This window comes from Pseudophryne corroboree, chromosome 1, assembly GCF_028390025.1.
Source record: "Pseudophryne corroboree isolate aPseCor3 chromosome 1, aPseCor3.hap2, whole genome shotgun sequence".
Lineage (NCBI taxonomy): Eukaryota > Metazoa > Chordata > Amphibia > Anura > Myobatrachidae > Pseudophryne > Pseudophryne corroboree.
In genome coordinates this window covers 609,529,662-609,554,606 of record NC_086444.1, presented here as the reverse complement: position 1 = coordinate 609,554,606, position 24,945 = coordinate 609,529,662, and the positions used below count along the sequence as shown (strand labels likewise).

The following is a 24,945-nucleotide window of genomic DNA, read 5'->3' as shown; positions in this document are numbered from 1 at the left end:
CTTGCATAGTCCGATCTTTTAGCAGATGAGCCGTCTGTAGAAGACCGTTGTATACGGCTCTTACTTCCAGAATATTTATTGGAAAGCTGGATTCCAGGCCTGACCACCTTACTTGGAAGGTTACCCCCAGGGTGACCGCTCCCCAACCCCTGAGACTAGCATCCGTGGTTAGAAGGATACAATTCTGAATCCCGAACCTGCGGCCCTCCAGGGGGTGAGAAGTTTGCAGCCACCAGAGGAGCGAAATTCGGGCTTTCGTGACAGACGTATCCTCTGGTGCATGTGAAGATGAGATCCTGACCATTTTTCCAGGAGATCCAGCTGGAAAGACCGTGCATGAAATCTTCTGTACTGTAGAGCCTCATAGGAGGCAACCATCTTCCCCAGAAGGCGAATGCACTGATGAACAGATACTCGGGCTGGCTTCAGGACATCCCGTACCATTGATTGGATCACCAATGCTTTCTCCACCGGCAGAAACACCTTCTGCACTTCCGTGTCGAGAATCATTCCCAGGAAGGACAGTCTTCTCGTCGGCTCCAGATGTGACTTTGGAAGATTCAGGATCCAACCATGATCCCGGAGCAATGGAGTTGTGAGAGCAATGGACTGCAACAACTTCTCCCTGGACGATGCTTTTATCAACAGATCGTCCAGATATGGGATTATGATCACACCCTGTTTTCGTAGCAGAAGCATCATCTCCACCATTACCTTGGTGAACACCCTCAGAGCCGTGGATAAGCCAAATGGCAACGCCTGGAACGGATAGTGACAGTCCAACAATGCAAACCTGAGGTAAGCCTGGTGTGGCGGCCAAATAGCAATGTGAAGGTAAGCATCCTTGATGTCCAAGTATACCAGGAATTCCCCCTCCTCTAGACCTGAGATTACCACTCTCAGAGATTCCATCTTGAACTTGAATTCCCTCAAATATGGATTTAATGATTTGAGGTTCAGTATTGGCCTGACCGAACCGTCCGGCTTCGGTACCACAAAAAGGTTTGAATAGTAACCATTTTTTCCAGCTGAGATGGAACTGGAACAATGACATTTGCCCTTTCCAATTATTGAATGGCATCTTGTAAGATAGCCCTTTCTGTCAGCAAAGCTGGTAAGCCTGATTTGAAAAATCTGTGAGGTGGGGGAGCTCTTGAAACCCCAGTATGTACCCCTGAGATACAATATCCAGTACCCAAGGGTCCAGGCCTGAGGACGCCCAGACCTGACTGAAATTTCGCAGACGTGCTCCCACCTGCCCGACCTCCAGGCTGGGAGGTCCACCGTCATGCTGAGGATTTTGAGGAAACAGTGCTTGGCTTCTGTTCCTAGGAACCTGTCGGTGCAGGTTTTCTGGATTGTCCCCGACCACCTCTGAAGTAGGTGGTCGGGGATTTGGACTTCTTAACCTTTGCAGTCCGAAAGGACTGCATGGTAGACTCAGAAAAGGATTTCTTTGGCGTCGGAGTGGCTGAGGGAAGAAAGGTCGACTTACGCGCGGTTGCCGTGGAGATCCACACATCCAAAGCCTCCCCAAATAGAGCCTGACCTGTGTAGGGTAGGTTCCCCACACTCTTCTTGGATTCTGCATCCACAGACCATTGGGGTAGCCAGAGTCCTCTAGGTGCAGACACAGCCATGGAAGACGTCCGTGCAGTCAGATTACCAAGGTCCTTTCATGGCCTCCACCATGAAACCCACAGAATCCTGTATGCGATGTAAAAACAATTCAATGTCCCTTCTACCCATAATATCTAAATACTCTAGTAACGTGCCTGACCACTTTACTATGGCTTTAGAGATCCATGCACAAGCAATAGTGGGCCTAAGCGCCACGCCTGAAGCAGTGTACATGGATTTGAGCGTAGTCTCAATTTTGCGGTCTGCCGGTTCTTTCAAAGCGGTAGACCCAGGGACAGGTAAAACCACCTTTTCAGACACTCTAGAAACAGAAGCATCTACTATAGGAGGGTTTTCACACTTTTTCCTATCCTCTTCAGGGAAAGAAAAAGCAACCAGAATTCTCTTTGGGATCTGGAATTTTTTCTCTGGGTTTCCCAGGATTTTTCAAATAAGATTTTAAACCTACCGGTAAATCTTTTTCTCCTAGTCCGTAGAGGATGCTGGGGACTCCGTAAGGACCATGGGGAATAGATGGGCTCCGCAGGAGACATGGGCACTAAAAAAGAACTTTAGGTATGGGTGTGCACTGGCTCCTCCCTCGATGCCCCTCCTCCAGACCTCAGTTAGAGAAACTGTGCCCAGAGGAGACGTACAGTACGAGGAAAGGATTTTGGAAATCCAAGGGCAAGATTCATACCAGCCACACCGTATAACATGGAACATACGAACCAGTCAACAGTATGAAACAAAACAGTATCAGTCCGAGACTGATCCAAACTGAAACATAACTCTTATGTAAGCAACAACTATATACAAGTCTTGCAGAATGTTGTCCGCACTGGGACGGGCGCCCAGCATCCTCTACGGACTTGGAGAAAAAGATTTACCGGTAGGTTTAAAATCTTATTTTCTCTTACGTCCTAGAGGATGCTGGGGACTCCGTAAGGACCATGGGGATTATACCAAAGCTCCAAAACGGGCGGGAGAGTGCGGATGACTCTGCAGCACCGAATGAGCAAACATGAGGTCCTCCTCAGCCAGGGTATCAAACTTGTAGAATTTTGCAAAAGTGTTTGAACCCGACCAAGTCGCTGCTCAGCAAAGCTGTAATACAGAGACGCCTCGGGCAGCCGCCCAAGAAGAGCCCACCTTCCTAGTGGAATGGGCCTTTACCGAATTTGGTAACGGTAATCCAGCCGTAGAATGAGCCTGCTGAATCGTGTTACCGATCGAGCGAGCAATAGCCTGCTTAGAAGCATGAGCGCCAACCTTGTTGGCTGCATACAGGATAAACAGGGCCTCTGTTTTCCTAACCCGAGCCGTTCTGGCCACAAATTTTCAATGCCCTGACCACATGTCTGGGACTCTGAATCCTCCACGTCCCTCATAGCCACAGGCACCACAATAGGTTGGTTCATATGAAAGGAAGAAACCACGAGTCCGCAACTCAGCTCTATCCACATGGAAAGTCAGATAAGGGCTTTTGTGAGACAAAGCCGCCAACTCAGACACTCGCCGCGCCAAAGCCAAGGCCAATAACATGACCACTTTCCAAGTGAGATACTTCAATGCAACTGTTTGAAGAGGTTCAAACCAGTGAGACTTAAGAAACCGTAACACCACGTTAAGGTCCCCCAGTACCTTCAGAGAGACGCAGAGTTATGGAGCCATCCCACACAGCGCCCCAATAGACCGATATATAATAAATGCCTGGCGCTGACTGTGTAACTTTAATAAACTAAACTACACAGTAATGTGAATAACACTCTCCCCCTCTTCTATAACCCCCTGGTACTGCACAGTTATGGAGGAGGGTCAGCGCTCCCGGTCAGCGTCTCTGTAGTGTGATCTGCAGGGAGAAAATGGCGCTGGTGAGTGCTGGATCCGCTCTGAGGAGAAGATCCGCCCCATAAAATAGCGCGTATTCCAGCACTTGCAGAGATTATACTGGAATTAGGTAAATGATGCTAGCAGAAGCCCAGAGTGCCTGATAGCTGCTGTGACCAGTTTTAAGGGTGCCTGCGCCGGCCCAGGGCGCCCTCCACATCGCTGCACTTTCTACCTCTGAGCCTTCTGGAGCGCAGCGCTGCGCTCCCACCCTGATGCTGCCATTCTCACCGGATCCCCGCTTGTCAGGTCACCGGCGTTCATCCCACCACCAACGTTTTCCGTCTCTGTTAGGGGGTGGCGGCAGTGCTGCGGGAGCTAGTGTCCTGCCAGCGGAGCTAGTGGCCATTAACCTCTGAGGGTTGGACACTACTCCGCCCCCCCCCCCCCCCCCCCTAAGTCCCACGAAACCGGGAGGCTGTCGCCAGCAGCCTCCCTGTGCATAACTAAGAAAAAAAAATAAGATTTTAAACCTACCGGTAAATCTATTTCTCCTAGTCCGTAGAGGATGCTGGGGACTCCGTATGGACCATGGGGTATAGATGGGCTCCGCAGGAGATAGGGCACCTAAAAATAACTGACTATGGGTGTGCACTGGCTCCTCCCTCTATGCCCCTCCTCCAGACCTCAGTTGGAGAACTGTGCCCAGAGGAGATGGACAATACAAGGCAGGATTTAGCAATCCAAGGGCAAGATTCATACCAGCCCACACCAATCATAACATGTAACCTGGAACATACATAACCAGTTAACAGTATGAACAAACTACAGTAACAGTCCAAGACCGATGTCAACTGTAACATAACCCTTATGTAAGCAACAACTATATACAAGTCTTGCAGAGTTTCCGCACTGGGACGGGCGCCCAGCATCCTCTACGGACTAGGAGAAATAGATTCGCAGATAGGTTTAAAATCTTATTTTCTCTTACGTCCTATAGGATGCTGGGGACTCCGTAAGGACCATGGGGTTTATACCACAGCATCCAATCGGGCGGGAGAGTGCGTATGACTCTGCAGCACCGACTGAGCAAACGCTAGGTCCTCATCAGCCAGGGTATCAAACTTGTAGAATTTAGCAAAAGTGTTTCACCCCGACCAAGTCACCGCTTAGCAAAGTTGTACAGCCGAGACGCCTCGGGCAGCCACCCAAGAAGAGCCCACCTTCCTAGTGGAATGGGCCTTAACCGAATTTGATACCGGCAATCCAGCCGTAGAGTGAGCCTGCTGAATCGTATTACAGATCCAGCGGGCAATAGTCTGCTTCGAAGCAGGAGCGCCAATCTTATTGGCCGCATACAGGATAAACAGAGCCTCTGTTTTCCTAATTCTAGCCGTCCTGGTTACATAAATTTTTAAGGCCCTGACTACGTCCAGGGATCTGGAATCCTCCAGGTCACTTGTAGCCACAGGCACCACAATAGGTTGTTTCATATGAAACGAAGAAACCACTTTAGGCAAAAATTGCGGACGTGTCCTCAATTCAGCTCGATCCACATGATAAATCAAGTAGGGGCTCTTGTGTGACAACGCCGCCAATTCTGACACTCACCTTGCTGATGCTAAGGCCAACAACATGACCACCTTCCAGGTAAGAAATTTCAACTCAACCTTGTTAAGCGGTTCAAACCAGTGTGATTTTAGGAACTGCAACACCACATTAGGGACCCATGGTGCCACTGGAGGCACAAAAGGGGGCTGGATGTGCAGCACTCCCTTTACAAACGTCTGGACTTCTGGAAGAGAGGCCAATTCCTTCTGAAAGAAAATCGAGAGGGCCGAAATCTGTACCTTAACAGAGCCTAATTTCAGGCCCATATCTACTCCTGTCTGTAGGAAGTGGAGAAGACGACCCAGATGAAAATCTTCCGTAGGTGCATTCTTGGTCTCACACCAAGACACATACTTTCGCCAGATACGGTGATAATGTTTTATCGTCACCTCCTTCCTAGCCTTTATTAACGTAGGGATGACCTCTTCCGGAATCCCCTTTTCGCTAGGATTCGGCGTTCAACCGCCATGCAATCAAACGTAACCGCGGTAAGTCTTGAAATACACAGGGCCCTTGCTGCAACAGGTCTTCCCTCAGAGGAAGAGGCCAGTGATCTCCTGTGAGCATCTCTTGTAGATCAGAGTACCAGGCCCTTCGAGGCCAATCTGGGACAACGAGTATCGTTCGTACTCTTCTTCGTCTTATGATTCTCAACACTTTTGTGATGAGAGAAAGAGGAGGAAACACGTAGACCGATTTGAACACCCACGGTGTTACCAGAGCGCCCACTGCTATTGCCTAAGGGTCCCGAGACCTGGTGCAGTACCTCTGAAGTTTTTTGTTCAGGCGTGAAGCCATCATGTCTATTTGAGGAGTTCCCAAAAGACGTGTTACTTCTGTAAAGACTTCTTGATGAAGTCCCCACTCTCCTGGATGAAGATCGTGTCTGCTGAGGAAGTCTGCTTCCCCGTTGTCAACTCCCGGAATGAAGACAGCTGACAGAGCGCTTACATGATTTTCCGCCATCACGACTCTGCGTTTTGTCCCGCCTTGGCGGTTCACATTAGCCACTGCTGTGACATTGTCTGATTGAATCAGAACCAGTAGGTTTAGAAGAAAACTCTCCGCTTGTCGAAGGGCGTTGTAAATGGCCCTGAGTTCCAACACATTGATGTGTAGACAGGACTCCTGGTCTGACCAAAGACCCTGAAAATGTTTTCCCTGTGTGACCGCTCCCCATCCTCAGATGCTCGCGTCCGTGGTAACCAGGATCCAATCCTGAATTCCAAACCTGCGACCCTCCAGGAGGTGAGCACTTTGCAACCACCACAGGAGGGACACTGAGTTATTTTCAGATGGGACCCGGACCACTTGTCCAAAAGGTCCCACTGAAAAGTCCTTGCATGGAACCTGCCGAAGGGAATGGCCTCGTAGGCCGCCACCATTTTACCCAGAACTCGAGTGCATTGGTGAACTGACACCCTTTTCGGTTTTAGCAGGTCTCTGACCATGTTCTGTATGTCTTGGGCTCTCTCTATTGGGAGGAAGACCTTCATTTGTTCCGTATCCAGTATCATACCTAGGAACGGTAGTCGAGTTGTCGGAATCAACTGTGACTTTGGTAGATTTAGAATCCAACAGTGTTGCTGGAGCACTCTCAGAGAGAGCGCCACACTGCTCAGCAATTTCTCCCTTGATCTCGTTTTTATCAGGAGATCGTCCAAGTATGGGATAATTGTGACTCCATGTTTGCGCAGGACAACCATAATTTCCGCCATGATCTTGGTGAAAATCCTCGGGGCCGTGGAGAGTCCAAATGGCAACGTCTGAAATTGGTAATGATAATCCTGTACAGCGAATCTCAGGTATTCCTGATGGGGGGCATATACCATAAACTCCCCCTCCTCCATGTTGGCTATTATCGCTCTGAGAGATTCCATTTTGAATTTGAATCTTCTTATGTACAGGTTTAGGGATTTCAGATTCAAAATAGGTCTGACCGAACAGTCCGGTTTCGGGACCACAAATAGGGTTGAATAGTAACCTCTTCCCTGCTGGTGCAGGGGGACCTTAATTATCACTTGCTGTATACACAGCGTTTGAATTGCAGCTAACACTACATCCCTTTCCGATGTGGAAGCTGGTAGGGCCGATTTGAAAAATCGGCGCGGGGGCACCTCCTCGAATTCCAATTTGTAACCCTGGGAAACTATTTCCAACACCCAGGGATTCAGGTCCGAACTGACCCAGGCCTGACTGAAAAGTCGAAGACGTGCCCCCACCAGTGCGGACTCCCTCAGGGGAGCCCCAGCGTCATGCTGTGGGTTTTGGAGCAGCCGGGAGGACTTTTGTTCCTGGGCACGTGCCGAAGCAGGTGCTCTCTTGCCTCTGCCCTTACCTCTGGTGAGGAAAGAGGATTCCCGACCTCTTTTGGGCTTGTGCGACCGAAAGGACTGCTTCTGATAGGGTGTTACTTTCTTTTGCTGTTGGGGAATATATGGTAAAACATTTGATTAACCTGCTGTAGCTGTGGAAACCAGGTCCGTCAGCCCATCCCCAAACAATACATCACCCTTATAGGGAAGTACTTCCATATGTTTCTTGGAATCCGCATCACCCGTCCACTGGCGAGTCCATAAGGATCTTCTCGCCGAGACAGACATGGCATTGGCCCTAGAAGCTAGCAATCCAATGTCCCTTTGAGCATCCCTCATAAATAAGACTGCGTCTTTAATATGGGCTAGAGTTAGAAATATAGTATCCTTATCCATATTTTCAAATTGATCTGTCAGCTCATCTGTCCAAGCTGCAATTGCGCTACACACCCATGCCGACGCAATTGTTGGTCTTAGCACAGCACCCGTATGAGAATAAATACACTTTAAGGTAGTTTCTTGCCTGCGATCTGCAGGGTCCTTAAGGGCTGCTGTGTCAGGAGACGGTAGGCTGCTGTGTCAGGAGACGGTAGCGCCACTTTCTTAGACAAGCGCAGCAGGGCCTTGTCCACAGTGGGGGGTGATTCCCAAATCTCCCTGTCCTGCTTAGGGAAAGGGTATGCCACAAATTCTTTTGGGGATCTGCGGTCTCTTATCCGGAGTCTACCAAGCTTTTCCAAAGAATTCATTTAATTCATGAGTTGTGGGAAAGTTAATAATCCGTTTCTTTTCCTTAAACATGTGTTACCCTTGTGTCGGGGACCGAGGGTTCATCCACAATATGCAACACATCCCTTATTGCCACAATCATACACTGAATGGTTTTAGTCACCCTAGGGTGCAATTTTGCTTCGTTATAGTCGACACTGGAATCAGAATCTGTGTCGGTAGTAGCGTCTTGTGTTAAGGGACGCTTTTGAGACCCCGATGGGCCCTGTGAGTCGGTCCAATCTGAGGATTGACCCCCTGATGTCCCCCCCTAAATCAGCCTTATCAAGCCTTTTATGTAAAGATGCCACACTTGCATTCAACATATGCCACATGTCCATCCAATCTGGAGTCGGCACAACCGACGGGGACACACCACTCATTTGCTCCACCTCCTCCTTGGAGAAGCCTTCCGCCCCAGACATGTCGACACACATGTACCGACACCCCACACACAGGGATTAACCTATAAGGGGACAAAACCCCACCCAGGCCCTTAGGAGAGACAGAGAGAGTATGCCAGTACACACCCAGCGCTTAATTACACTGGAAAAATATGACCAGATATTTTATATATATATATATATATATATACATACATATACACACACATACATATATACATATATATATATATATATATATATATATATATATATATATATATATACACACACATACACACACACACACACACACACACACACACACACACACACACACACACACACCAGATTCCCACTCACTGCGCTCAAAATGCCCCCCTCCTCTTTTTCCAGCCTGAATGTTCAGCAGGGGAGAGACCAGGGAGCCAGCGTTTTCCTCATGCAGCTTCTGTGGAGAAAATGGCGCTGGTTAGTGCTGGGGATCAAGCTCCACCCACCCGACGGCGGGCTTCGGTCCCGGTGATTTTTTTTTTATAGAAAATGGCGGGGGATCTTAGAATTACTGCCCAGCAGCCTAATCTACCTTGTTAGTGCCCAAATGTGAGGTTACTTGCTGCCCAGGGCGCCCCCCCTGCGCCCTGCACCCTTCAGTGCTGCTCTGTGTGTAAATGGGAGCAATGGCGCGCTCATGAAGATCTGATGTCTTCTGCCGCCTATGATGTCTTCTGCCTTCTCACCCGGTTTCTATCTTCGGCATCTGTGAGGAGGACGGAGGCGTGGCTCCGGGACGAACCCCAGGTGAGACCTGTGTTCCGACTCCCTCTAGAGCTAATGGTGTCCAGTAGCCTTAGAAACAGAGCCCAACTTGATAAGCCAGCTCTGCTTCTCTCTCCTCGGTCCCACGATGCAGGGAGCCTGTTGCCAACAGGACTCCCTGAAAATAAAAAACCTAACAAAATTCTTTCCACAGAAAACTCTGGAGAGCTTTCCGCAGTGCACCCATTCTCCTCCGGGCACAAAATCTAGCTGAGGTCTGGAGGAGGGGCATAGAGGGAGGAGCCAGTGCACACCCATAGTCATAGTTCTTTTTAGGTGCCCTTCCTCCTGCGGAGCCCGTCTATACCGCATGGTCCTTACGGAGTCCCCAGCATCCTCTAGGACATAAGAGAAAAACAAGAAAATAGGAAAACTCCTATGGAGCTCCCCTAGCTGTGTCAGGCTCCCCTGGGCACATTTTCTAAACGGAGTCTGGTAGGTGGGGCATAGAGGGAGGAGCCAGCCCACACTATTAAACTCTTAAAGTGCCCATGGCTCCTAGTGGACCAGTCTATACCCCATGGTACTAATGTGGACCCCAGCATCCACTAGGACGTAAGAGAAAAGAGGATTTTGGTACTTACCGATAAATCCATTTCTCTGAATCCTCTAGGGGACACTGGAGTTCCACTTAGACATTAGGGGTGTGAAGTCTGCAACCGGAGGTGTGACACAATCTTAAAAATTTGCATTGTCTGCACAGCCGGCTCCTCCCCCTTCACGCCCCTCATGCCTCCGTTTTGAAAATTTGACTGAGAGACGAGGACACGTATGAGGGCCTATGGAGAGGAACCGAACCGTGCAACATGCTAAACAGCATCCAAGAACATCTTTAAACGAAAAGCAACGCAGTTTGTACGAACTGTATGAACCAGAACTATAAACACAGCAGTATTGACAGCACCGAGGCGGGCGTCCAGTGTCCCCTAGAGGATTCAGAGAAATGGATTTATCGGTAAGTACCAAAATCCTCTTTTCTCTTTCATCCACTAGGGGACACTGGAGTTCCACTTAGACATTAGGGGACGTCCCAAAGTTATCCCCCAGGGAGGGAGTGCTGTCCGTTGCCTGCAAAACCAAACGTCCGAAGTTAGAATCTTCAGACGCAAAGGTATTGAACTTATAAAATTTTGCGAACGTGTGGGCTGAGGACCATGTCGCCGCTCTGCAAAGTTGAGTAGTGGAAACCCCTCTGGCAGCCCTACAGGAGGCACCCACTGGATCTAGTGGTATGTGCACTGGTCCGCAATGGAACCTGTTTACCACTGGAAATATACGCTTGTCTAATGGTAAATCTAATCCATCTAGACAGGTACTGCTTCGAAGCCGGCCAACCCTTCTTTGGCCCATCATAAAGTACGAACAAATGATCTGACTTCCGAAAGGACGATGTAACTTGTACTTACACCCTTAAAGCTCGTACCACATCCAATGACATATCCCCATCTGCTAGACTCTGGAAAGATGGGACCACAATTGGTTGGGTTACATGAAAACCCGAAACAACCTTAGGAAGGAAATCTGCTCTTGTACGGAGCTCCGCCCGGTCCTCATGAAAAATCAAAAGGACTTTTACACGACAAGGCTGCCAACTCAGAGACCCGTCTAGCCGACGCTAAGGCTAGCAACAACGTTACCTTCCAAGAAAGATATTTTAGTTCTGTCCGTAGTAACTGTTCAAACAAAAGGTGATTTAAAAAAATCTAACACCAAATTCAGGTCCCAAGGTGCCGTGGGGGTACAAAAAGGGGGTTGTATCCTTAACACACCTTGCAAAAAAGTTTGAACCTCTGGCAAGGATGCCAACCGTTGTTGAAAAAGAATGGAAAGAGCCAACACCTGAACCTTCAGAGATCCCAATCGCAAGCCTAATGTCAGGCCTGCTTGAAGGAACAGTAAAAGTCTGGATAAGTGGAAGGATTTCGAGTCCCATCCATGTTCCTGACACCAGTCTATATATTTCTTCCAAATTCTGTAGTAATGTCCCGCTGTAACCGGCTTTCTAGCAGCAATCATAGTAGGAATAGCCAATCTTGGTATTCCTCTGTTTCTCAAGATACGGGTTTCAACAGCCACGCCGTCAAATGCAGTCTGTTCAGATCTGAGTGAAGAAACGGTCCTTGAGATAGTAGGTCCTCTCTTTGAGGTAACCTCCACGGGTCTTCTGACAGTAATCCCTGCAGGTCAGAGTACCAACTCCTGCATGGCCAATCTGGTGCGATTAGAATCGCCCACACTCGTTTTAACAGTTTCAGTATCTTTGGTATGAGAGGGAAGGGTGGAAAGATGAATACCCTTTCGTAATCCCAAGGAAGTGTCAACGCATCTACTCCTTCTGCTGCAGTATCCCTTGTCCTGGATACATATCTGGACAGCTGGTGGTTCTGCCTCGATGCCATGAGGTCGATTTGAGGGAGACCCCATCTCCTTGCTACCATCTTGAAAATCCGCGGATGAAGACACCACTCTTCCGGATGCATGTCTTGTCGACTGAGATAATCTGCCTCCCAGTTTTCTACTCCTGGAATGAATATTGCCGAGTGTATGATGTTTCGCCTTTCCGCCCACAACAGGATCTTTGTTGATTCTTTCAACGCCATCTTGCTCTTCGTTCCCCCTTGACGGTTTATGTAAGCAGTCGTCGTGACATTGTCCGACTGTATCCGTACATACTGACCTATGACCAGGTCTTCTGCCAATAGAAGTGTGTTGTAAACAGCTCTTAGTTCCAGAACGTTTATGGGTAATCTGCTCTCTTGAGGCGTCCACCTTCCCTGGAATTGATGGTCTTCCAGGACGGCACCCCAACCTCTGAGACTGGCGTCCGTTGTCAGAATCCTCCAGTCCCAAATGCCGAATCTCTTTCCTGCTGCGAGATTCTTGTGCATCAACCACCATGTGAGGGAGATACGTACCTGTGGTTGAAGTATGATTCTCCGATGAAGTAGCCAATGCGAACCTGCTCCTTGAGCAATGAGATTCATCTGAAAGGGTCGGGAATGAAGTCTTCCGTACTGGAGAGCTTCGAACGACGCTACCATCTTTCCTAAAAGTTGTACACAGAGATGGAGAGACACCGCCGGTGTCCCTAGTACCCGAGTCACCAACTTCCGTATGTCCTGAATCTTGGACTCTGGCAGAAAAATTCTCAATTTCACCGTGTCCAATATAAGACCTAGGAACTGAATCCTTTGCGTTGAAATGAGGTTGGATTTCTTCAAGTTCACTATCCATCCGTGTTGAATCAGAAATTGGTGAGATGTGTGAGCATCCTTTATCAGCATCTCCTGAGAAGAGGCTTTGATGAGGAGATAGTCTAGGTAAGGTATTATAGGGACTCCCTTTAATCTCAATTCTGCCACCATTACCGCCATGATCTTTGTGAAGATCCGTGGAGCTGAAGATAGACCGAACAGTAGAGCTCTGAATTGATAATGATCTTTCACCAATACAAACCGTAGGTAAGGTTGGTGTGGGGACCAAATTGGGATATGCACGTACGCATCTTTTATGTCCATGGATATCATGAACTCCTTGTGTTCTAGACCTGCAATGACCGACTATTGATTCCATCTTGAATCTGTAAATTCTTAGAAATTGGTTTAAAACTTTTAAATTTAGAATCGGTCTGACTGTTCCGTCTGGCTTTGGCACGACAAAAAGACTGGAATAAAATCCTGTTCCTCTCTGAGGGGTAGACTCTGGAACAATGACCTCTGACTGTAACAATTTTTGAATTGCTGAAAGTAAAGCTTTTGCTTTGATAGGGCACCGAGGTAACCCTGTTGTAAAACATTGACTGAGGTTTCTCTTGAAACTCCATCTTGTACCCTTGAGAGATTATATTGTTTATCCAATTCTCTGGAGAGGTGTTGGCCCATGTGTCCTGAAACCTCTCCAGTCGTGCGCCCACCAGTGGAGACCCTAGGTGAGCTGGGAGACCGTCATGCCACGGTTTTTTCAGCAGGTTTATCCTGCTTTCTGGTCGTTGCCTGTGAGCGGCCTCTACCTCTGCCCCCACGTGCCGGTCCACCAAATCCTCTTCCTCGGCCTCGAAAGGACCGAGATCTGAAAGAATTAAACGTTGGTCACGAATAACATCTCTTAACCTGTGGAGTGGTTCTTGTATAAGGAGTAGGCAGGAATGTGGACTTCCCAGCTGTAGCTTGGGAAATCCACTTGTCCAATTCTGGACCAAAAAGCGTGTCACCCATAAAGGGAATAGCTTCTACTGCCTTTTTAGTGTCAGAATCTCCTTGCCATTCTCTAAGCCATAAAATTCTCCTTGCTGATATGGCCGCTGCGGAGATGCGCAATGCAATTCTACGGGCATCCTTAGATGCCTGACATAAGTATGAAGCTGATTCTCTAATGTGTTCCGCCAGATAAGTAATCTCTTCCAAGCTATTTTGCTCTTCAATAGCTTGTATAATACGGCTGGCCCATGCTCCCATGGCCTTGTTCACCCAAGCACAGATGAGTGTAGGTCTCTGCGCTGCACCTGCTGCTACAAAAATCGACTTTAAAGCTGTGTCAACCTTACGATCTGAAACATCCTTTAAAGTCGTTTCATTAGGTATTGGTAAAATAGTATTTTTTTTTTTACAACCTACCTAGGGAAGCATCCACTACCGGTGGATTTTCCCATTTATCCATTACCCCCTTAGGTAAAGGATACGTCACCTGAAACCTTTTTGGGAATTGGAAGCATTTATCAGGTTGTTTCCAGGCCTCCTCCATTTGATTTTGGAGGGACTTAGGAATGGGAAACACTGCTGAACGTGGTTTCTGGGATTCGAATAAGTCGAATTCCTCAGGCTCTTTAACCCTCAATTAAAGAATCAATACCTGAGATCGCTGAATCCTCTTCTGTGGAATCAGCATCCAGGTTAGGTTCAATTAACTCACCTTCCTCCGTATCCATAAGGAGACCCTCCTCTTCCTCCGTTACCTGAACAACAGGAAAGGGTCTTTTAACTGCCTTGCGCACAATTGTGTCTGCTTGTGCGGGTGGCGTTAATCTGATGAGAAATTCCTCCATTGTTTTTGAGAATCCCGCAGCCCACTCTGATTGTTGTTTGCGTGATTCCGCCATCTCTTTGGATATTCTGTCTGTAAGAACATCCTCCCATGACCGTGATGGAGCACTGCTCCCTGGCTGTGCGCCCTTGTCTACGCAGGAGTCGTACACCCCCGAACTGCCAATCCTTGTGCTTTTCTTATTACATTTCGTACACACGTAATAGGCTTTTGATGTCTTGGTTGCTACCTTAGACATGATTAGCCCTTTAGTTGACAATTAAACAATGCTTTCACCCTTTATTCAGGACAGAAAGCTTGTAATATATATGACGGGAGTGAAGTGTTTTGAACCGGCTGTAATAAAAAATGTCTGTTTAAGATATGCAAAAAAATAAAAATAAAATAATAATAATTATTATTATTATCAAAATCTAAAGCACCAGCCGGTTAGCAGCCCTCACAAGCCCAGCTGTCAATCAGCTACGATGATAGGGTTGTCCACGTACTCCCAGAATTTTCCTCAGGATCTTTGATTAGAAGTCCCTTGAAAATATAAGTAATAATGGAGTTATTATTTTTCAGGAGATCCTCAAATCATGTTACTTAAAATTTTTCCCCAGCAGGGGGAGCCTAACTAAACTCCTTAGATAAGGCCTAAGAGGGGCAGGGCTGTTCCCTGTCCCTCAGATATGGCGCCAGTGCTCTATTTTAAAATGTAATAAATATATATATATATATATATATATATATATATATATATATACACACATATACACACATATACATACACACACATACAATGACTGCGCCCTTAAAGCTATGTGTTGACCCCCTTCTATCTAAAAATTAGCGCTGAAACCACTGTGATCTCTCCGGCTCCCTGTCTACCAGCGCCGTAGTGTTTACTCCCGCGCTGTGTGAAGCGGGACTCGGCCGCGCTGTAAAAGCCAGGTCTCTCAGCAGCGCGACCCGACTTCTCCCTCAGCGGCTCGTCTCTTTTTTCACCGCCTGAATGCCCGTAGCGCAAGCGGGACCCGGGCGCGCTGTAACATCTAACCGCGTGACTTGGCTCTCCACGCCGCATGGGCATCAAGCGGCTCAGCTATCCCCCTTGTATAACTGCACGCGGGACCCGGGCGCGCCAAATAAGAGACCCACTATAAACAGCGCGATGTGGGTACTCTCTGTCAGCGGCGCTATATAAGCTGCATTCCACTGGTGCTTCTAATTTAAAACAGCCATCCAGTGTGAAAATAAGCTTTCTGGGGGGTTACTGCTATTACTGGCCCTTTTACAACCAGTACTCACTGTTAGTAGTTAGAAGAGGATCTCCTGAAGAGAGATGCAGATCCCTTCAGTAGGGATCTTTGTCTCTCAGCTAAACATAAGCTTTGTCCCCCTTTTCTTAGGTTGACGCAGCCTGTTGTATAAAGTTTTTCCTCAGGATTGAATTCTAGTCAGGAGCTCTCTGCTCCTATGTGCTTCACCTCTAGCACAATTTTCAAAACTGAGGCATAAGGGGCGTGAAGGGGGAGGAGCCGGCTGTGCAGATAATGCAAATTTTTAAGATTGTGCCACACCTCCGGTTGCAGACTTCACACCCCTAATGTCTAAGTGGAACTCCAGTGTCCCCTAGTGGATGAAAGAGAAAACATGTTTGTGTGCATCTTGGTATTATGTAAACACAGGGATTTGTAACTATTTGTCAAAGTTTGAAATCACCTTGTATAAGCCTCATACTGCACAGAGGCATGGCTGGGTGCACCAGGAGGTCTGTTGAACTGTAGACGCAGAGGCAGCTTGCTCTGCAGACGACTAATCAGCCCGTTGCCAAGTGGCAGACAGTCCATGTTAGGGATGAGAAGCCGACTAGGTAGCAGGCAACAACTCGTCTATTAATGTCTCATCTGGTTCACAGGGAATATTTTTCATCACGGCCTGTGCAGCAAGTACATTATATACAAGGTGTAAGAGCTTAAAGTCATTCCACGAAAAATCAAAACGCTATACAGTTTTACTACTGTTAAATTGGTCCTTCTATTCCAAACAATGCATAGTAAAGTTATGAAAAATTAGATCCGTGATTCCTAAACTTTCTTGAGTATCAGCATTCTGGCCACAGCACCCCTTGCTAGGTTATTGAGAAAAATTAAGTAAATCGTGCTCAACAGTCATCCTTCGGTACAGTTATGTGGTGTGGACAGGTTTACACTTCTGTTTGTATAGCTGTTTTATGCTTGGCAGTGGTTAAGCTACTTTTAAAAGAGTGCTACATATGAGAAAATAACAAATACTTAGAGGTTATAAACGGTAAAATGATTAAGAGATTCAACAAACTAAAAGCAGCGTAATTATCCTTACAGCACATCCAAAGGCGGGTGAGTAGACGGAAAAGTAGGGACATGCTGTCCTGTTTATCGGAAGTGGCTGTGTACACTGGAAGACAGCTGGGTTTCAAAAGACCCCAAATTCGGATCATTACCATCATTTCACGCAGGGTCCCCAGTGAGACCCCATCACGTAAAAAACTGTGCCCTGGTCGAAATGAGGAGCCCTGTTGAAAAGATAGTGAGTACTGTGTAGAAGGGTCACACTGGACAATCAAAGGATTGACTCAAGTGTACAAATCCAATATGAAAGGAAACATTTAACAGCAGACTGTGCTGGGGCCTCTTGATGATAGTAGGTTACCTGATTGGGAAGACTTGCCAGCAGATACAGTACAAAGTCACCGATCCACTGAATAAGCTGCTGCAATGACTGAAGGGTTGGCATGTCTAGCACAAACTCCTCTGTCTTCAAGTTAATCAGAACCTTGTCTATATCTAAACAAAGAGAGAGTCGTTTACAGCCAACCCAAAAACACAGTGCACCAACACTTTAACCTCAGATTCTCAGAGAGGCCCTTACCAGCATCAGGGAATTTATTGCAGATCTCCGTAAGCCGGTCTCCTGGACTTTTGTCGGGGGTGTTAAGAATGTGGGGGCGAAGTAGGGACTTTAGGGTGCAGCTAATAGAGATGAGGAATAGTTTGGCATGGTAGTCACAGACCCGAGTAACTGTGCTAGGGGACAATTTACAAAGTGATGACTTCATGGCTAGGATCCGCGTGGAAAGGACCTGGAAAGAATAGTAATGATGTCAATTATTTTGCTTACATGTCCCCGCTTAAGCGCAAGTTCCACATACACTACACACCTATGAACTAGATGGTGTGCAACAAAACTATGTTACTATGCCTCACCTGTTGTAATGCTGCATTCTGTTTTGTGTACTCCTCGTGCAGCTTTTCTACTAAATTGTGTACCATATTTGGCTGTACATGAAGCAGGATATCCCACCAATCATACCCTGTCACCATACAATACTCCAGCAAGAAGAGAAGATGACGAAGTGAAGTGGTCATATCAAGGGCATGTCCCATTGATGGGGAGACTCGAAGCATGCTGAGCTGTTAAGGCAGAGATTAAAGTCCTGAATCCATCTTTTTTTTTGTGTGCAAAAAAACACATTTATTGTATCTTTAGCTCATTAGAGAGGAAAGATGACAGATTGGTACCAATCTCATGACCCAGGTAGGTTAGGCAATGTAAAATGAGGATATTTTTAGGGCATCCCAAGTTAGTCTTGTGAAGCATAAGTCTTAACTTTGGGCCAGGCCCAATCAGGCCTGATGGTTCCCCTACACCCCGTGGGGGATTAAGTGCCTGAACACAGAGTTTAATACAAGAACTTTGCTGAATATACACATTAATATACACATGTGCACAAGCTAATGCAGTTTTCAGCCAATAAGATCTAGTCACAGACTATCATTTTGAAAAGCATTTCCCTCAGGAGAGAAAATATATATAGGCCCTTATTTAATTCTCAGGAATGAGTGGTCACCATCATCAGCTGCATCCAACCCCAAGGATTATGGATAGCAATACTGTAGAATTTTTTTATACGAGTAGGTCAGAGAGCATGTTGCCAAGCAATATCCACTGTACTAATGGCAATACTGCTATCCAAAGCTGTAATACAGTAGTACAAATAATTGAATGGCCAGGAAAGATGAACAATCTGATGCATTCTGCACAAGGCTGCAGTCACTGCAATGTAACAGGATTATTTGCACAACAAGCTAGTTTAGTATCCAAAGAAACATTTCAAACAATCTGAACACCGATTGCTGCAAGTTTTACCTCAATGCACTGTGGGCACAAAAAAATAAGAATTTACTTACCGATAATTCTATTTCTCGTAGTCCGTAGTGGATGCTGGGGACTCCGTCAGGACCATGGGGAATAGCGGCTCCGCAGGAGACAGGGCACAAAAGTAAAAGCTTTAGGATCAGGTGGTGTGCACTGGCTCCTCCCCCTATGACCCTCCTCCAAGCCTCAGTTAGGATACTGTGCCCGGACGAGCGTACACAATAAGGAAGGATTTTGAATCCCGGGTAAGACTCATACCAGCCACACCAATCACACTGTACAACCTGTGATCTGAACCCAGTTAACAGCATGATAACAGCGGAGCCTCTGAAAAGATGGCTCACAACAATAATAACCCGATTTTTGTAACAATAACTATGTACAAGTATTGCAGACAATCCGCACTTGGGATGGGCGCCCAGCATCCACTACGGACTACGAGAAATAGAATTATCGGTAAGTAAATTCTTATTTTCTCTGACGTCCTAAGTGGATGCTGGGGACTCCGTCAGGACCATGGGGATTATACCAAAGCTCCCAAACGGGCGGGAGAGTGCGGATGACTCTGCAGCACCGAGTGAGAGAACTCCAGGTCCTCCTCAGCCAGGGTGTGCCCCTGACCAAGTAGCAGCTCGGCAAAGTTGTAAAGCCGAGACCCCTCGGGCAGCCGCCCAAGATGAGCCCACCTTCCTTGTGGAATGGGCATTTACATATTTTGGCTGTGGCAGGCCTGCCACAGAATGTGCAAGCTGAATTGTACTACACATCCAACTAGCAATCGTCTGCTTAGAAGCAAGAGCACCCAGTTTGTTGGGTGCATACAGGATAACAGCAAGTCAGTTTTCCTGACTCCAGCCGTCCTGGAAACCTATATTTTCAGAGCCCTGACAACATCTAGCAACTTGGAGTCCTCCAAGTCCCTAGTAGCCGCAGGTACCACAATAAGCTGGTTCAGGTGAAACGCTGACACCACCTTAGGGAGAAACTGGGGACGAGTCCGCAGCTCTGCCCTGTCCGAATGGACAATCAGATATGGGCTTTTGTGAGACAAAGCCGCCAATTCTGACACTCGCCTGGCCGAGGCCAGGGCCAACATCATGGTCACTTTCCATGTGAGATATTTCAAATCCACAGATTTGAGCGGTTTAAACCAATGTGATTTGAGGAATCCCAGAACTACGTTGAGATCCCACAGTGCCACTGGAGGCACAAAAAGGGGGTTGTATATGCAGTACTCCCTTGACAAACTTCTGGACTTCAGGAACTGAAGCCAATTCTTTCTGGAAGAAAATCGACAGGGCCGAAATTTTGAACCTTAATGGACCCCAATTTGAGGCCCATAGACACTCCTGTTTGCAGGAAATGCAGGAATCGACCGAGTTGAAATTACTTCGTGGGGCCTTCCTGGCCTCACACCACGCAACATATTTTCGCCACATGTGGTGATAATGTTGTGCGGTCACCTCCTTCCTGGCTTTGACCAGGGTAGGAATGACCTCTTCCGGAATGCCTTTTTCCCTTAGGATCCGGTGTTCAACCGCCATGCCGTCAAACGCAGCCGCGGTAAGTCTTGGAACAGACATGGTACTTGCTGAAGCAAGTCCCTTCTTAGCGGCAGAGGCCATGAGTCCTCTGTGAGCATCTCTTGAAGTTCCGGGTACCAAGTCCTTCTTGGCCAATCCGGAGCCACGAGTATAGTTCTTACTCCTCTACGTCTTATAATTCTCAGTACCTTAGGTATGAGAAGCAGAGGAGGGAACACATACACCGACTGGTACACCCACGGTGTTACCAGAACGTCCACAGCTATTGCCTGAGGGTCTCTTGACCTGGCGCAATACCTGTCCAGTTTTTTGTTCAGGCGTGACGCCATCATGTCCACCTTTGGTCTTTCCCAACGGTTCACAATCATGTGGAAGACTTCCCGATGAAGTCCCCACTCTCGCGGGGGGAGGTCGTGCTGAGGAAGTCTGCTTCCCAGTTGTCCACTCCCGGAATGAACACTGCTGACAGTGTTATCACATGATTTTCCGCCCAGCGAAGAATCCTTGCAGTTTCTGCCATTGCCCTCCTGCTTCTTGTGCCGCCCTGTCTGTTTACGTGGGCGACTGCCGTGATGTTGTCCCACTGGATCAATACCGGCTGACCTTGAAGCAGAGGTCTTGCTAAGCTTAGAGCATTGTAAATTGCTCTTAGCTCCAGTATATTTATGTGGAGAGAAGTCTCCAGACTTGATCACACTCCCTGGAAATTTTTTCCTTGTGTGACTGCTCCCCAGCCTTTCAGGCTGGCATCCGTGGTCACCAGGACCCAGTCCTGAATGCCGAATCTGTGGCCCTTTAGTAGATGAGCACTCTGCAGCCACCACAGAAGAGACACCCTAGTCCTTGGAGACAGGGTTATCCGCTGATGCATCTGAAGATGCGATCCGGACCATTTTTCCAGCAGATCCCACTGAAAAGTTCTTGCGTGAAATCTGCCGAATGGAATCGCTTCGTAAGAAGCCACCATTTTTCCCAGGACCCTTGTGCAATGATGCACTGACACTTTTCCTGGTTTTAGGAGGTTCCTGACTAGCTCGGATAACTCCCCGGCTTTCTCCTCCGGGAGAAACACCTTTTTCTGGACTGTGTCCAGAAACATCCCTAGGAACAGCAGACGTGTCGTCGGAGACAGCTGCGATTTTAGAATATTTAGAATCCACCCGTGCTGTCGTAGAACTACTTGAGATAGTGCTACTCCGACCTCCAACTGTTCTCTGGACCTTGCCCTTATCAGGAGATCGTCCAAGTAAGGGATAATTAAGACGCCTTTTCTTTGAAGAAGAATCATCATTTCGGCCATTACCTTTGTAAAGACCCGGGGTGCCGTGGACAATCCAAACGGCAGCGTCTGAAACTGATAGTGACAGTTTTGTACCACGAACCTGAGGTACCCTTGGTGAGAAGGGCAAATTGGGACATGGAGGTAAGCATCCTTGATGTCCAGGGACACCATATAGTCCCCTTCTTCCTGGTTCGCTATCACTGCTCTGAGTGACTCCATCTTGATTTGAACCTTTGTATGTAAGTGTTCAAATATTTCAGATTTAGAATAGGTCTCACCGAGCCGTCTGGCTTCAGTACCACAATATAGTGTGGAATAATACCCCTTTCCTTGTTGTAGGAGGGGTACTTTGATTATCACCTGCTGGGAATACAGCTTGTGAATTGTTTCCAATACTGCCTCCCTGTCGGAGGGAGACGTTGGTAAAGCAGACTTCAGGAACCTGCGAGGGGGAGACGTCTCGAAATTCCAATCTGTACCCCTGGGATACTACTTGTAGGATCCAGGGGTCCACTTGCGAGTGAGCCCACTGCGCGCTGAAACTCTTGAGACGACCCCCCACCGCACCTGAGTCCGCTTGTACGGCCCCAGCGTCATGCTGAGGACTTGGCAAAAGCGGTGGAGGGCTTCTGTTCCTGGGAATGGGCTGCCTGCTGCAGTCTTCTTCCCTTTCCTCTATCCCTGGGCAGATATGACTGGCCTTTTGCCTGCTTGCCCTTATGGGGACGAAAGGACTGAGGCTGAAAAGACGGTGTCTTTTTCTGCTGAGATGTGACTTGGGGTAAAAAAGGTGGATTTTCCAGCTGTTGCCGTGGCCACCAGGTCCGATGGACCGACCCCAAATAACTCCTCCCCTTTATACGGCAATACTTCCATGTGCCGTTTGGAATCTGCATCACCTGACCACTGTCGTGTCCATAAACATCTTCTGGCAGATATATACATCGCACTTACTCTTGATGCCAGAGTGCAAATATCCCTCTGTGCATCTCGCATATATAGAAATGCATCCTTTAAATGCTCTATAGTCAATAAAATACTGTCCCTGTCAAGGGTATCAATATTTTCAGTCAGGGAATCCGACCAAGCCACCCCAGCGCTGCACATCCAGGCTGAGGCGATCGCTGGTCGCAGTATAACACCAGTATGTGTGTATATACTTTTTAGGATATTTTCCAGCCTCCTATCAGCTGGCTCCTTGAGGGCGGCCGTATCTGGAGACGGTAACGCCACTTGTTTTGATAAGCGTGTGAGCGCCTTATCCACCCTAAGGGGTGTTTCCCAACGCGCCCTAACTTCTGGCGGGAAAGGGTATAACGCCAATAATTTTCTATCGGGGGAAACCCACGCATCATCACACACTTCATTTAATTTATCTGATTCAGGAAAAACTACAGGTAGTTTTTTCACACCCCACATAATACCCTCTTTTGTGGTACTTGTAGTATCAGAAATATGTAACACCTCCTTCATTGCCCTTAACATGTAACGTGTGGCCCAAATGGAAAATACGTTTGTTTCTTCACCGTCGACACTGGAGTCAGTGTCCGTGTCTGTGTCGACCGACTGAGGTAAATGGGCGTTTTAAAGCCCCTGCCGGTGTTTGAGACGCCTGGACAGGTACTAATTGGTTTGCCGGCCGTCTCATGTCGTCAACCGACCTTGCAGCGTGTTGACATTATCACGTAATTCCCTAAATAAGCCATCCATTCCGGTGTCGACTCCCTAGAGAGTGACATCACCATTACAGGCAATTGCTCCGCCTCCTCACCAACATCGTCCTCATACATGTCGACACACACGTACCGACACACAGCACACACACAGGGAATGCTCTGATAGAGGACAGGACCCCACTAGCCCTTTGGGGAGACAGAGGGAGAGTTTGCCAGCACACACCAAAACGCTATATTATACAGGGACAACCTTATATAAGTGTTTTCCCTTATAGCATCTTAATATATAATAATATCGCCAAATAAGTGCCCCCCCTCTCTGTTTTAACCCTGTTTCTGTAGTGCAGTGCAGGGGAGAGCCTGGGAGCCTTCCTAGCAGCGGAGCTGTGTAGGAAAATGGCGCTGTGTGCTGAGGAGAATAGGCCCCGCCCCCTTTTCGGCGGGCTTCTTCTCCCGTTTTTCTGACAACCTGGCAGGGGTTAAATACATCCATATAGCCCCAGGGGCTATATGTGATGTATTTTTAGCCAGCATAGGTACTTTCATTGCTGCCCAGGGCGCCCCCCCAAGCGCCCTGCACCCTCAGTGACCGTTGGTGTGAAGTGTGCTGAGAGCAATGGCGCACAGCTGCAGTGCTGTGCGCTACCTCATGAAGACTGAGAAGTCTTCAGCCGCCGATTTCTGGACCTCTTCTCTCTTCAGCATCTGCAAGGGGGTCGGCGGCGCGGCTCCGGTGACCCATCCAGGCTGTACCTGTGATCGTCCCTCTGGAGCTAGTGTCCAGTAGCCTAAGAAGCCAATCCATCCTGCACGCAGGTGAGTTCACTTCTTCTCCCCTAAGTCCCTCGTTGCAGTGAGCCTGTTGCCAGCAGGACTCACTGAAAATAAAAAACCTAACAAAACTTTTACTCTAAGCAGCTCTTTAGGAGAGCCACCTAGATTGCACCCTTCTCGGCCGGGCACAAAAACCTAACTGAGGCTTGGAGGAGGGTCATAGGGGGAGGAGCCAGTGCACACCACCTGATCCTAAAGCTTTTACTTTTGTGCCCTGTCTCCTGCGGAGCCGCTATTCCCCATGGTCCTGACGGAGTCCCCAGCATCCACTTAGGACGTCAGAGAAATAAGAATTTACTTACCGATAATTCTATATCTCGTAGTCCGTAGTGGATGCTGGGAACTCCGTAAGGACCATGGGGAATAGCGGCTCCGCAGGAGACTGGGCACAAAAGAAAAGCTTTAGGACTACCTGGTGTGCACTGGCTCCTCCCCCTATGACCCTCCTCCAAGCCTCAGTTAGGATACTGTGCCCGGACGAGCGTACACAATAAGGAAGGATTTATGAATCCCGGGTAAGACTCATACCAGCCACACCAATCACACCGTACAACTTGTGATCTGAACCCAGTTAACAGCATGATAACAGAGGAGCCTCTGGATAGATGGCTCACAACAACAATAACCAGATTTGTTAACAATAACTATGTACAAGTATTGCAGATAATCCGCACTTGGGATGGGCGCCCAGCATCCACTACGGACTACGAGAAATAGAATTATCGGTAAGTAAATTCTTATTTTCTCTGACGTCCTAGTGGATGCTGGGAACTCCGTAAGGACCATGGGGATTATACCAAAGCTCCCAAACGGGCGGGAGAGTGCGGATGACTCTGCAGCACCGAGTGAGAAAACTCCAGGTCCTCCTCAGCCAGAGTGTCAAATTTGTAAAATTTCACAAAAGTATTTGACCCTGACCAAGTAGCAGCTCGGCAAAGTTGTAAAGCCGAGACCCCTCGGGCAGCCGCCCAAGATGAGCCCACCTTCCTTGTGGAGTGGGCTTTTACAGATTTTGGCTGTGGCAGGCCTGCCACAGAATGTGCA

General features: G+C 47.9%; 1 protein-coding gene across 1 annotated transcript in view; it reads right to left on the bottom strand.

Annotated features, from left to right (window-relative positions):
* The window catches only part of LOC134902336 (mediator of RNA polymerase II transcription subunit 16-like), a 90,094-nt gene that overhangs the window by 8,967 nt on the left and 56,182 nt on the right, over positions 1-24,945 (bottom strand). Inside the window, 6 exon segments of the mRNA XM_063914380.1 lie at positions 16,091-16,254; positions 16,256-16,297; positions 16,722-16,922; positions 17,060-17,193; positions 17,279-17,489; positions 17,614-17,820. Coding sequence (XP_063770450.1) covers positions 16,091-16,254; positions 16,256-16,297; positions 16,722-16,922; positions 17,060-17,193; positions 17,279-17,489; positions 17,614-17,820 — 959 coding nt within the window.